This window comes from Eufriesea mexicana, unplaced genomic scaffold (assembly GCF_001483705.2).
Source record: "Eufriesea mexicana isolate 0111107269 unplaced genomic scaffold, ASM148370v2 scaffold354, whole genome shotgun sequence".
Taxonomy (NCBI): Eukaryota; Metazoa; Arthropoda; class Insecta; order Hymenoptera; family Apidae; genus Eufriesea; species Eufriesea mexicana.
In genome coordinates this window covers 605,260-617,348 of record NW_016908520.1, presented here as the reverse complement: position 1 = coordinate 617,348, position 12,089 = coordinate 605,260, and the positions used below count along the sequence as shown (strand labels likewise).

General features: G+C 38.5%; 2 protein-coding genes across 3 annotated transcripts in view; one reads left to right on the top strand and one right to left on the bottom strand.

The window, feature by feature from the left end:
- The window catches only part of Klp98A (kinesin-like protein 98A), an 11,635-nt gene extending 4,229 nt beyond the window's left edge, over positions 1–7,406 (bottom strand). The window contains 11 exon segments of the mRNA XM_017912231.1: positions 894–964; positions 967–1,066; positions 1,267–1,680; positions 1,766–2,050; positions 2,136–2,541; positions 2,882–3,054; positions 3,159–3,404; positions 3,817–3,933; positions 4,682–4,792; positions 6,631–6,700; positions 7,149–7,406. Coding sequence (XP_017767720.1) covers positions 894–964; positions 967–1,066; positions 1,267–1,680; positions 1,766–2,050; positions 2,136–2,541; positions 2,882–3,054; positions 3,159–3,404; positions 3,817–3,933; positions 4,682–4,792; positions 6,631–6,700; positions 7,149–7,195 — 2,040 coding nt within the window. The 5' untranslated portion in view covers positions 7,196–7,406.
- A 2,141-nt stretch (positions 7,407–9,547) lies between these two features.
- Positions 9,548–12,089, top strand: part of Myo81F (unconventional myosin 81F) — a 71,028-nt gene continuing 68,486 nt past the window's right edge. For both annotated transcript variants that reach the window (XM_017912247.1, XM_017912248.1), the window contains exon 1: positions 9,548–9,839. In XM_017912247.1, coding sequence (XP_017767736.1) covers positions 9,815–9,839 — 25 coding nt within the window. In that variant the 5' untranslated portion in view covers positions 9,548–9,814. The remainder of the gene's footprint in view (positions 9,840–12,089) is intronic.

Here is a 12,089-nt window from a genome sequence, read left to right as displayed (position 1 = left end):
ATATATATAATATATATATATAATAACAACAGTTCTTTCTCGCATAACAAACCCATATATATATGTATATATATATAGTCGTTTCTACAAAAAAACAAGCCCAGATATGTACATAACGTTTCTTTTTACTCTGTTCACTGTAACAATCGTCTACAAGGTACTTAACGTATAACATTCCACGGAATGCCATATTTGTCCGGCAATATCTCGTCAACACTGGCACTTTTATTGTATTCAGGCAACTTATCGTTATTAAGCTTTTCTATCTAATTCGCTAGGAAAAAGATAAGCGTTAAACTTTCTACAGCCGACTATCGTCTGCGTGAAATTAGGCGCACTTTGTAATAAAAGCCCGTAATAGAACCTGTATAAAGACGAGCAAATATAATATAAAAAAAATGAAACCTTTGTTTTATACATTAAAAACGATTCAATTATATCGGACAAATATTGTCTCGTTAACAATGGAATTGTACATTAGTTACATTATATTACATTCAGGCGAAAACCCTGATATACAATGTCGTTTGCTTTGGAGCACCATAAGCTTTTTTTTACTCAGTTACTAAATCTATCGTAAACTAAAGTGAAAAAATGTAAACATCATCAAGGCTGATGATATAGCTCTTTCCTTTCATACTTGAACACCTTAGTTGTTCAAGTACACCTGTGAACATCTGACGGAGAACATGAACGTGAATTAACGAATGCGTGTTCTCTGATGGTTTTGCACACGTCTTCTGGGGTCACATGTCTAACGGGCAAACGTGCGAGTAGATGATGATGTTGCCAGACAAGCAAATAAGGACACCGAGAGCAATAAGGACGAGGTAGAATTGATACTTGATCGAGATTACGTTCAAGTCTGGAGACGGCGCATCCGAGTCACTTACTTGCGTCATTTCGTCCCGTCGTTCTTGCTCCAGGAGGTGACGTCGTGTACGTAATTCACGTTGCCTAGATACTCTTTCCATTGGGCTCCCCATTCACGTTCCAACTCGCGCTGCGCTCCTTCCAGGGCCTCTCTTCTTGCAGCCCATCTTTCTTCGCGTTCTTCCTGTTCCCTCTATGCAAATTAATAGAAATAGCTTGTCGTTTCTTATACTTTTCTAACACTAATTTAAACATTTCTATAGAAAGATGGTGCTCTGTTATAACATATAGATTTCCTTAATTTCATGCTATAATAATAATATTTTAAAATGTTCTGAGTTTGATTGAAATAGGAAATACTATTTTATAACACCAATTAATCAATACACAAACCTTGAAATCTTCTTTTTCCTTGATAAGGGCAGCCTTCTGCTGTTCCAGTTCTTCGAGTGCTCGGAGATCTTCACTCGAATTTAGAAGGTTATCGCTAGAGGACGAAGCATGCAAATCCGAGACACTCCAACTCAAGAGAGACAATCTTGAAAGATTGACGACCGTGGATTGTAAGTTACCGTTACCCGTTCCACCTTCCTTTCTCAGTTTTGCCGCTTCAGCTGGATCATTATATCGAAACATATTGTTTCGGCCAAGAAGGATAATACAGCCTTGCGACAATCGTGTCGGCTTATCTACTTGAGCGGTGTTGATCCAGCAATGGGGAGAAAGGGGATGAAGGGTAGCCACACCGTTATCTAGCTCTACCACACAGTGTTCTGGTTCGACATCCGCACCAGTCAATACAATATCCTGTTTAATAAGTATTTCAGATCACGGTTCATACTGAAATTGGAAAATTTTGACTTGCAATGGAAATTATGAACTGGACGATTACCTGCGTAGTTGGTGCTTCTTCCGTTCCCACTAATGTTCTTCCCTCTTTCAGATGGTAAAGTGTAACACCAGTGCTAAGAAGGTCATCATCGATTCCTACTAAATGCGGCATTTCCGAGTCCAAGACTACACCAACGCCGCTCTTTCGGAGGCCTAATGCTTTCTGCTCTTGGAGAATCTGTTGCGTTTCTCGCCACTTTTCCGTCCATTCTTCCGTTAACACTTTCTCCTGCTCTTGTTTCTCATGAATCTGTGCTAACAATACTTGCGGTGGTCTTTCAACGCTCTGCGATAAACAGGTAAAATTTCATCTTGTAACATAATTCTGCCTTAATTACTAAAAGAGAAAGTATATGTTTTTTAATACTTGCCATATCTTTTCCAATAAGTGACTTTAATTTTTGTATTTCTTCCCTGAGTTCCCTGATCAATTTCACATTTGGATCTTCGTTGATGGTTGGCTTATTAATGATGTTTTTCGCTCGGTTAGCATACCTGAGCGTACTGAGAGTCTCACCGTAATTACAATCAGCTGGACTAATAGCAGCTATCATAATCGTCTTAGAGTTACCTCCAAGCGAATCCTTTAGCAACCACGTCAGCACACTGTCTCGATAAGGTATGAAGACGTTACGCTTAGAGGAAGAAAATGCATCGCCTGCAGAACTCAATTCCGCAAGCGCTGATATCACAGAACCTAAAGTCACCAATGACTTATTAATGTGCGCACCCTCTTTTAGTCGCTGGCCCGTTGCACCCGTTGCGTTTGCACGTTCGCTAAACGGACACAAGGAAACAGACGTAAATATAAATTTATATTCCAACTATATCTATGTAACTTTCTTTTCGAAAATGTGTGCAAAGAGTTCAGGTATATTATATCAAACCTATTCATTTATTTAATAATTTATGAGGCCTTTCTTAATCAAATATTCATTATTTTATTATAGCATAAAATTAAAAGAAAACGACATTCAATAAGTAGAGCTGATTTCCAATTTGGTTTTTTCTTTCTATTTTTTAATTTTCCTTCCACAAACTTTTTGCTCACATCTTTCTGCGTATTTTTTTTCAGATGATTAAAACAAAAGATTATCCTCAAGATAGTCTTGACTACCTTCCAGCCAAGTCGACAAGATGCACCTTGGAAACGGTCTCCGACGGCATATTACCCTCAGATAGTCCAGCTTGCACGAACGTGATCGTAAAAATCGCGTGACTCCTACTGCTCACATCGTTCATATTTGTGCTTGCTGTAGTTCTGTGCGTATTACCTCTCACCATGCATTCCTACGAGCGGGGGGGGGAGAGGGGGGCAACTCTTTGTTTAAAAACTATCACTCTTAAAATTATTGTAGTGGAACGAGCAGGAAGTGGAGGTCGGGTTCATTTACCTGAATGTCTGAATAATCATACACGAGATGGCTAGACAAGTCTTGAACATAAGGCCCTCTCTTCGGATGCTCTCGAACTCTGAGAGAATGAGACTGTGACTGGTCCAGTCGCAGTAAGTCCTTCACTCTCTCATTATGTATTTCCAAGAAAGATACCTCAGTTCTGTACGATGCACCGCTCTCTTTTCCAGCTGCCATTCTGGCGAACAGTGTCTTACAAATCCGTGGTATCAATCCCTGAGCCTCCTAACACCGAATACAACAAAATGGTTAGAAGCTGAAGATTGTATTATTTTCTAGGTGCATATGTATGAGGAAAAATTCGTAGAAATCTGACAACCAGTGAAAGTGCAAGCAAATATTTTCAAAGTAACGTAATAGATTACTGTACCGATGTAAAAACAAATTATGATCAACTGATCAGAATGCATCAGAGCGTATTAATATGTTAATAATATGCTAATTGTGTCATTATAATCTTTCCTCTGCAGATGAAATTGGATGAAGAACGTTATGAGATTCAATATTCAAAACAATCGAATACTTCATGTACAGGTAAGTATTCCAGAATTATTTGGATATCAAATGAGTAATGGGATTTAATTTTCGTCATTCTTTTTTAGAGAAACAAAAGAAGGAGGAACAATTAGAATATTACCGGTGTGCCCATCATAGTGAAGGTCTTGCCAGATCCTGTCTGGCCGTAGGCAAAGACGCAGGCATTGTAGCCCTCAAAGGCACTTTCTATTACGTCCGTACCAAGATCATAGAAAACCTAAAAAAAAAAAAGAGGTATCAGCAATTTATTTTTAACCCCACGTTTTACGTGTATATCTAATACATCCTACATGTACATCTGGTAGTACCGATTGACGAAACAGTTTTGCTATCAAATTCTCTTGAAATAATTTTAACAAGTAATTAAACGAATCGAGACTACTAATAATTATTCGGTAATTACACTTATCGCGTTTAATTTTACAACTGATAAAACTAAGATATTTCATATCTTACGTGATATGTAATTATTTGTAAGTACACGATAAGGATTAAATTGGGCTTATCGTTTTCTTAAAAATTAAAAAATTATTTGGATACGATATCTGAAATTGAAAAAAATAAAATACAAAAAATTCAGATAGGATCTGTTTTTACGACAATGGTTACTATACTGGTACACGGTTGTCGGTCTTCTATTCTAATTCTGATCGTGGCTCATTGTTAGAACATTGCTCAATGCGATTTTGTGACTCAGTTTATCGCGATACTGTATATCTTTTATTTCAAACAAATTAGAAATACAGCAACACGATATTCTGTCATTAGATGAAATGTGATTTTTAACATTGAAACAGCAAATAATTTAAAATGCTATTGATAGTAATAAAGATATCGGATATTCAAGTAAGGTGTGATTTTCAAGTATACGATAGTCTTTATCTCTTCTATGCTATCCAATAGTAGTACATTATTAATTTCGAATTAATAGCTTTATAGCTCGGAAAAAGTGAATTAATATACACCTCTTCCTGGGACGCATAGTTCTCGTCGTTTGTGTCGTAGGACCAATAAGAGTGATCAAACGTGAAGTCTTTGTATTTCTCCCTGTCGATTTCTCTGGAACTACCAGGTGTCTGAAAATAAAATTTATATCGTTAGTATAATTTTTCAGTCAATACTACTAAACAATGTAAAAAAAAAAATAATTGTTCCTATTGGGATTATAGTATAATTGTAATTGTAAAATAACATTTAAAGAGAATATATAAGATATATATATTCTCTTTTAAATTATTTTATTATTATAAGGTATATCTATCTTTGAGTACTCTAGAGTGACTGACCGACTGGTGACAGTATCAAGAGGGTACGTGATGCAGTTTGCCTAAACCTCCAATTCTTATCTAATGTTTATATATAATAAATAAAATATTTTATCAATTGATTTATATGGATCATTAACAAAATTTTTCTACACAAATAGTCAAGTAAAATTAATACCACGTCGAATTGATTGATTATTAAAAAAGAAAAGTTTGATAAATTGTGAAAGGTCAAGAGCCGATATGATGACTGATGTCAAAGAAGCGCATCACCCACAAGTGGTCGGCAAATAATAAGCCGTTATGTCACGTACAATCGTTAGACTGCATCCCACATAACTAATCGTATACTATCAAGAACCACTCCGTACATTATGCAACACAAAGCGAACAGCAGGCAATTAAAAAGTAAAACTCCTTATGTTTACCCATCATGCAATCGGCAATAAGCAGAGAAGTTAAGGTGAAGATCGTTATCGATCAAGAATCACGATCGACATGCTCAATACCACATGAAATTTGTGGCTCGTCCTTGGGAGAAATGTTAAAATGTTTGAGTCATCGTGTTCTGTATTTGAGGTCATTGATTTCGCACAGTATCGCGAATTCATTGTTCTTTGTTCCGATATTGAATGATAAATGAAATTATCGTAATAAATAATTCGATTTGTTCAATACCGTTTCTTTTTTTTGGTTATGAAATCAACAATAGTTCACGCGCCATAGAGTACATCATGATTTCCATCATGAAGAATGAAAACATATTAATTATATGATATAATGGTAAACAATAATCATGAATTATGTAAAACTGAGACTGGCGAATCTTCGATCATGAAATATATAAACTGCTCATAGAAGGTCAAAAATAATCGTATCTAAACATCAAGTTCGTGTATTCTTAACGCTGACTCATTCGATGGAAGGAAAAATGTGCAAAGAATTACGACAAATAAATAAAATGGAAACTTTTATTAGTATCATACGTGAATCAAATTCATTCCGTATTAATTAGGACAATATAATTAGCTTTGCGGTCTACGCGTTACTTCTGCAAAAATGCAACAATTTGAACTGTATATTAATCGCAATATGATTGGTTAGTTTTGTGGTTAGTGTCGTGCGACAGAAAGCGACTCGTCCGGGATTGGTCCAGCAACGATTTTCGCACTTTCTCCGATCAGATGACGTACCGTTCGCTATCTTACTCGCGAGATCTCGGTCAGAGATTTCGCTTGACAAGCATGGATATCAGTGATGTAACACTAAACAACAAATAGTCTTAGGATGGTAAAAGGAGATTCTGCACGTCCGCGAACAATATACGTTGCGGTCACAGTGACGTTAATGGGTCAATAGCCGAGGTTCGTTCGACCAGAAATTATGACACGAATCGAGCTCGGAGCGTTTTAACGGCGTGGCGGTCAACGGTAGTACAGGACGAAAAAAAAAATCGTTCTACAGTCTAGAAATCTTTTTAGAAAGTTCGTTCGCAATCATTAAGGACGAACTGCACAAAGATTGGATGGAATCATTTATTGCGAATAACGTACAATGTTTGAACAAGGAAAACATTTAACCTTAATAAGTAATAATTTTTTTTTTTTCTATAATGTCATTAGCCATAACTGTTAGATATTACGAAATACCTTAGTGTTAAATATCCGTGTCTTCTTGCCATCCATTTGTACGATCATCTTTGCATTCATCGCCAACTCCCTGGAATATAAATTTGATAGATTCACACTCTTAACCATAAAACTGAACACTTCAAATATTCACTAAGGCTATCACGAATCGTGAAATATATATATAAAAAAAAGGTCAGAAGTGATATGAAAGATTCACAATAACGTTAGATACGGAACAAATGACAGCAGGTGGCAGAATCCTGTCGTTCAGTCGTCATTCGCACCGTGGATCGATCGAAACCATATGATTGATCGTCCCATGGAACGAGTTACTTTCGAAGGTCGAAGGTTCGCGAATTGCAACGAAAACATTTTTGCGGACATTGTCATCCGAATTATGTTGCAGGCCTTGACAAGCTGCTCAACCAATCGCAGAAGCTGCGATCGAGAAACAAGCTCCGCAATGAATAAAAAGTATCCGTATAGCAAAACGTCAATAATTCGTCACAGGTTATCACTAGTTGCATAGCACGCACCTTTTGTTAAAGGGACGAACTCTCACGGCTACCTTCACTGAAGCCATGGCTATATGAAACGCATGGACTTCGTTGCGAGATGGTGTACCGTATCTTTATCACTTTTTCGTTCCGTTTTTCAACTCGCGTTACGCGAACACGAAGTTTCTCGCCGCACTACGTAGACAGCACATCGTCGACGGATCTTGCCGTGCTACGAAACGTCGTCGTCGTCGACCCTCACGCACGACGAACAACATCATCCTCAACACGCTCTCGATAGACGGACGACTGCTGGCAAGCCGCTGTTCGAGGCAAAAAATTGCGTTTCCGCGCATGCGCGTACACGCGCGGATCCCTAATTTCAAGTGATCCGCACATTTGCTCGTTCTTCGTAACGGCAGATAGAACACGCAGCGAAACACAAGTAAAGGAAAAAAGCGGGAACGTGAACAGAAAAGATGGAGTGAAAAAGAGGATGGAATAACGAGAAGAAGGATAAAGTGAATCGACTACGAAACTGCAGAAAAAGAAAGGGAGACGGTCAAACAGGTTTTATATTCCCCTTCTACGGAATGTGACGTCACCGTAAGATCGGTATGGTAGGCAGTGGTGGAGAGTGAACGGAGAAGGCGAGCCACCCACGCAGCAAACCGAGAGAACTAAATCAAACGCTTTGCGGTTTCTCTAAGCGCGTAACAGCGGTTGTGCGAAGAATTCATGTCGTTTTGTTATCCAGCTGGAGATTACGCATCATCGGTGGGCACAAATCCAGGACAAGAGTAGGATACTGTAGGCACCTGCCCACGATCGCAAATAGAAAATATGTCATAGGCGGCGCTATGTTCGTCGGAAATGCTTACGTTAAACGTACGCTGCAGGTCAACGGACCTTTCGAAACTTTGGCACAACTCGTAAAAGGAGGAAACCTTTGGGACGTGTATTATATTTCCGAGGGAGTGAGAGAGTATTCATCGCGTGTTGACCTGGCAGTGTCGATTTAACTACCTGTCTGAAAACGGGTCCGACAACTCTCTCGCAAGGCGTAATTTGTCACGTGCAGAATCGCCTATCTGCGACCACTGTCAGTATAAACAAAGTCTCCTCTCTCCTCATTCACCGACTCAGTTCTAAATTCGAGTCCTGTTGTACTTCTAAATAAATTTACGTATAGGACCATTGTTAGTTTTCGGTGAATGCGTAGAAACACACAACTTCGTTCGTTATCAATGAAAGAGCAACGACACCTGTGTTACTATGAATAAACATTATTCCTAGCTCATGCAGTGCATGTATATTCATATACACGTATAGGAATAATTGTTCTCTTAATAAAAAAACGTTATAACGGAATTTTTATAGTATTCTTACGTGTAACTCGAGCATTTGAAAGAATTTTATAGTAGAAAGTATTAAATGTCGTTTTCAAGATTAGATTCATACCAGTGAGAGAGCATAATCGAATTCTGCTGCGGTAATTATAAAACCGGCACCTGACATCAAGAAGCACGGCCTGGTCATAAAACGGGAGCCTTGAAAAGTCGAGTTATATGATATGCTCGGTGCATAATGATTCATAGCCGATTGAACTGACGTAATCATATCTATGTGCTACAGGAGTGCTACAGAAAAACGTGTCGATCCTTTGGCTCTGTTTAGGCAAGATACTTCCCGTAGACCCAAATATGGCAACAGACGATCGTCACTTGTCCATTCTTGCGGCCTTGTATCATTGTTATTCGAAGAGTTCGATGACGTTTAAAAGTAACAAAAAGTGTTCGCAGATAAATTCAGAACGATACGTCGAAGACTTTACCGTTGGTTTATACGTCACAACGATAACCCATAAAAATCTCTTATCGCTATGCTAAGCATTAAAGGCGTTCTAGAAGCTTAGGTTGTTATCTCGTAACGTTAATATATGTTTGGCTACAGCTGTAAGTTAATCAAAATTCACTGCTACCATCTATATCAATTCATTTAACGCCAATATCGATACATTTTTAGGTTCTGTATTACTCATCCTTCGTGTATAAACATTACACCAATCTAAAAAAGAAAAGGAGAAGAGGAAACGATATGACTATCTATAACCTTTAAATCGGTAATTGAAATATTTATGAAAAACAAAATTTTAATTGCTTGTCATATAAATAACGAAATCTTACCGTTGTCTCAACAATTTTCTATTTCCATAATTTCCATGAAAAGAAAAAGTCGTGTCAATGTGAAGTTGTAGCTTGTGCTGCCGTGTGGCGTTCTTGCGAACTAGTGATCGGAATTCAGCCGATAATACAGAGAGCTATGTTCGATCGTCAAAGCAGAACAGGAGGGGAGGCTTGCGACGCAGCATGGTGGCGCGGCCAGTCAGGGTTAGTTCATTTGAAAAACGAAGCCGAGGCCTAGCATCAGTCGGGTGGCAACTGTCGAGCATGTGCGTCGTCCCTTGTGCCTGTTTAATCGCGTCATAAATCGCACATAGAACGCAATTGCATGTACACCCCAGTACGTGAACGAACGATAGTCAGTTCGCGAACATGTGATTTTGACAGAGAACACGGTTCGTCGACGCTCGTTACCGCGTGCGTGAAAAGTGAAGGTTTTTCCGGCCGGATATATCGTTACCCTGCAGCAGCCTCGTTCGAGGGGGTGGAGAATAATGTTCTGAACCGTGAGCCACGCACATCATGGTTGCTAAGCACTTCACGCAGGGTAAGTTTCCTAACCGTTCAATTCCTTCCAAGCGATGTTTCGTTTCCCGTATGTAACTACATTTCCGCGAGTTTTTGTCGATCTGATAGAACACAGGAATACATCTCGGAATCGTTGCGTACCCTAAAGGTGAAAACGTGCACACGTAATCACCATGGTGCACCAATACGGTGCGTGGTGGGTGGCGCAACTCGATCATAGTAATAATAATAATAGGAGTAACAGTGGTACTAGCAAGGGCGACTCGAGTCACCTTGTCTCTACTATTATGATATTTTCATAGTTCGTGACACGTATAACAGACATTTTAGCGTAACCAAATATTATTCGAACAACGTAGTAGTCTATCCTTATTTTTCATCGATTATTTAAAATGTGTTTTGTGGTAGTAAATCTTAATTATTCGTTATGGTAATCGTCATGGTGAATATTTCTCAAAATTTATTGTCAAAAATAAAAATCGTAATTTTATAAACTGTATAATCGACTAGCGTGTATCTACTATATACGAGACCTAAACTCTTATAGTTGATTCGCGTTTTTGACTAAAGTTCGTTAGTCTGGGTGGAGTAGCATTGACCGATTGTTCTGTGGGATAAGCTGGAGCTTGCGTGAGTCTGATGTCAAGTTCGTGGTGGCTTTTAAACCGTTCGTTCGATGTCCCATCGATCGACACTCGACGTAATCTTACTCGCGCGTGCCCTTCTGAACACGCATGTTTTTCTGCATGAAATCGAGGGGACAAAGGCAAAGGGAAAAAATAGGTTGAACTCCCTTGCACATTTTGCAAGACATATTGACCATCCGCTATTTCTTTAAAACCTAACCTCTTACGATGTGATTATTTTCGTACGGATAAAATTTTTTATTTCGTACAAATTTTTATTTTTTTTTCTATAAAATGTATCGCGAATAAATTATGTGGAGTTAAGGGACGTTGGGAGAAGTTCAAACGGAATTATTTACTTTTCTAATCCGCCAACCGATGTGTGGGATATCTGTCGGTATCCCACAGCCCTTTTAGTACGTAATGCGACATCTGGCGACTTTTTAGCACGTGATAATTTTCGACATAATTGAGGGTTACCTTTAACGTTATTTCGTCGCGCACGATAGGTGCAAATGTCATTAATTTTTCACAGAAGCTCAATCGAAGAAGGCGTTCTACGGTGCGCAATGATTCTTCCGCTCTGAATCCGGCAACCCTTCCTTTCTTCTATATATACCCGCAGTGCAGTGATACGTCCAGGGATTTCCATCTTTCACATCGTTTCTTTTGAATTCTTGTATCGCGTTGGTCGATAAAGAACGCACGTTCCTTTGTGCCTTTAAGTGTGCCTTTCCATTTATCTCTGGCACAATTTTGTAAAGATTCGATACAAAAATATCGCTGAATCAGTCTCTGTTGCAGCGTGTCGAATTCTAGAACCCGCAACTTATGACATAACCTCAAACTATTCTCAAGCGTAGAATTTCGTCGTAGGTTTTCCTAACTACGAATAACTATATAGTCAATGTCTAACTTTTCTTTTACCGTTTTCTGCCTAATTTTATTTTCATCGTTCGTCGACTATTGAAAATAATCCCGAGTAGAAGCAAATATTCTTATTTGTCAGGTATTCGGGGGAAAGAAACTTCAGAATTCGAGACTACGTTTCTTTCGTCAGAAAGATCATGGGTCCGTTGAAGGCTCGTAAAATGTTTCACATAAAAACGGCCTTTTTTTGTGACATGCGATCCAGTTCTGCGCCGAGCGAGCAATACAATCTCGTCGTTCGTACACAATCAGCATTCATGGCAGTTTCATGTGTACAATGTACGTGTATATTAGCACGGTCGGAGTTATCATGTCGCGTATGATAAAACCACTTACGGTACAAATGCACGTGTGATATACTTGTATTTCCGATCGAGGGTACAATGCGTCCAGTGACTCGAGACGGGGGAAATTAACGGTATGTCGGTATGCTGCATAGGGTGCAGAGTTCTTAATAAATTTTTAGCACTATAGAACATTTTTTTTCTTATTTTCTTATCGACGAGAAAATTACTAATTATTTTAGTTTAAAAACAACGCGTTTCGCGGTTTCTCAATTACCTTAAGATTTTTGTTAATGTATAGTGAACTAAATTGAAACGTTAATCGAAATTCGAAATTCTTGAAGCAGCAAATTCATGAGCATTGAAAACTACAGGGTGACTAATTAGGTTATGGTATTTCCTTCGCACGTCCAACGGATTTTTATTAAA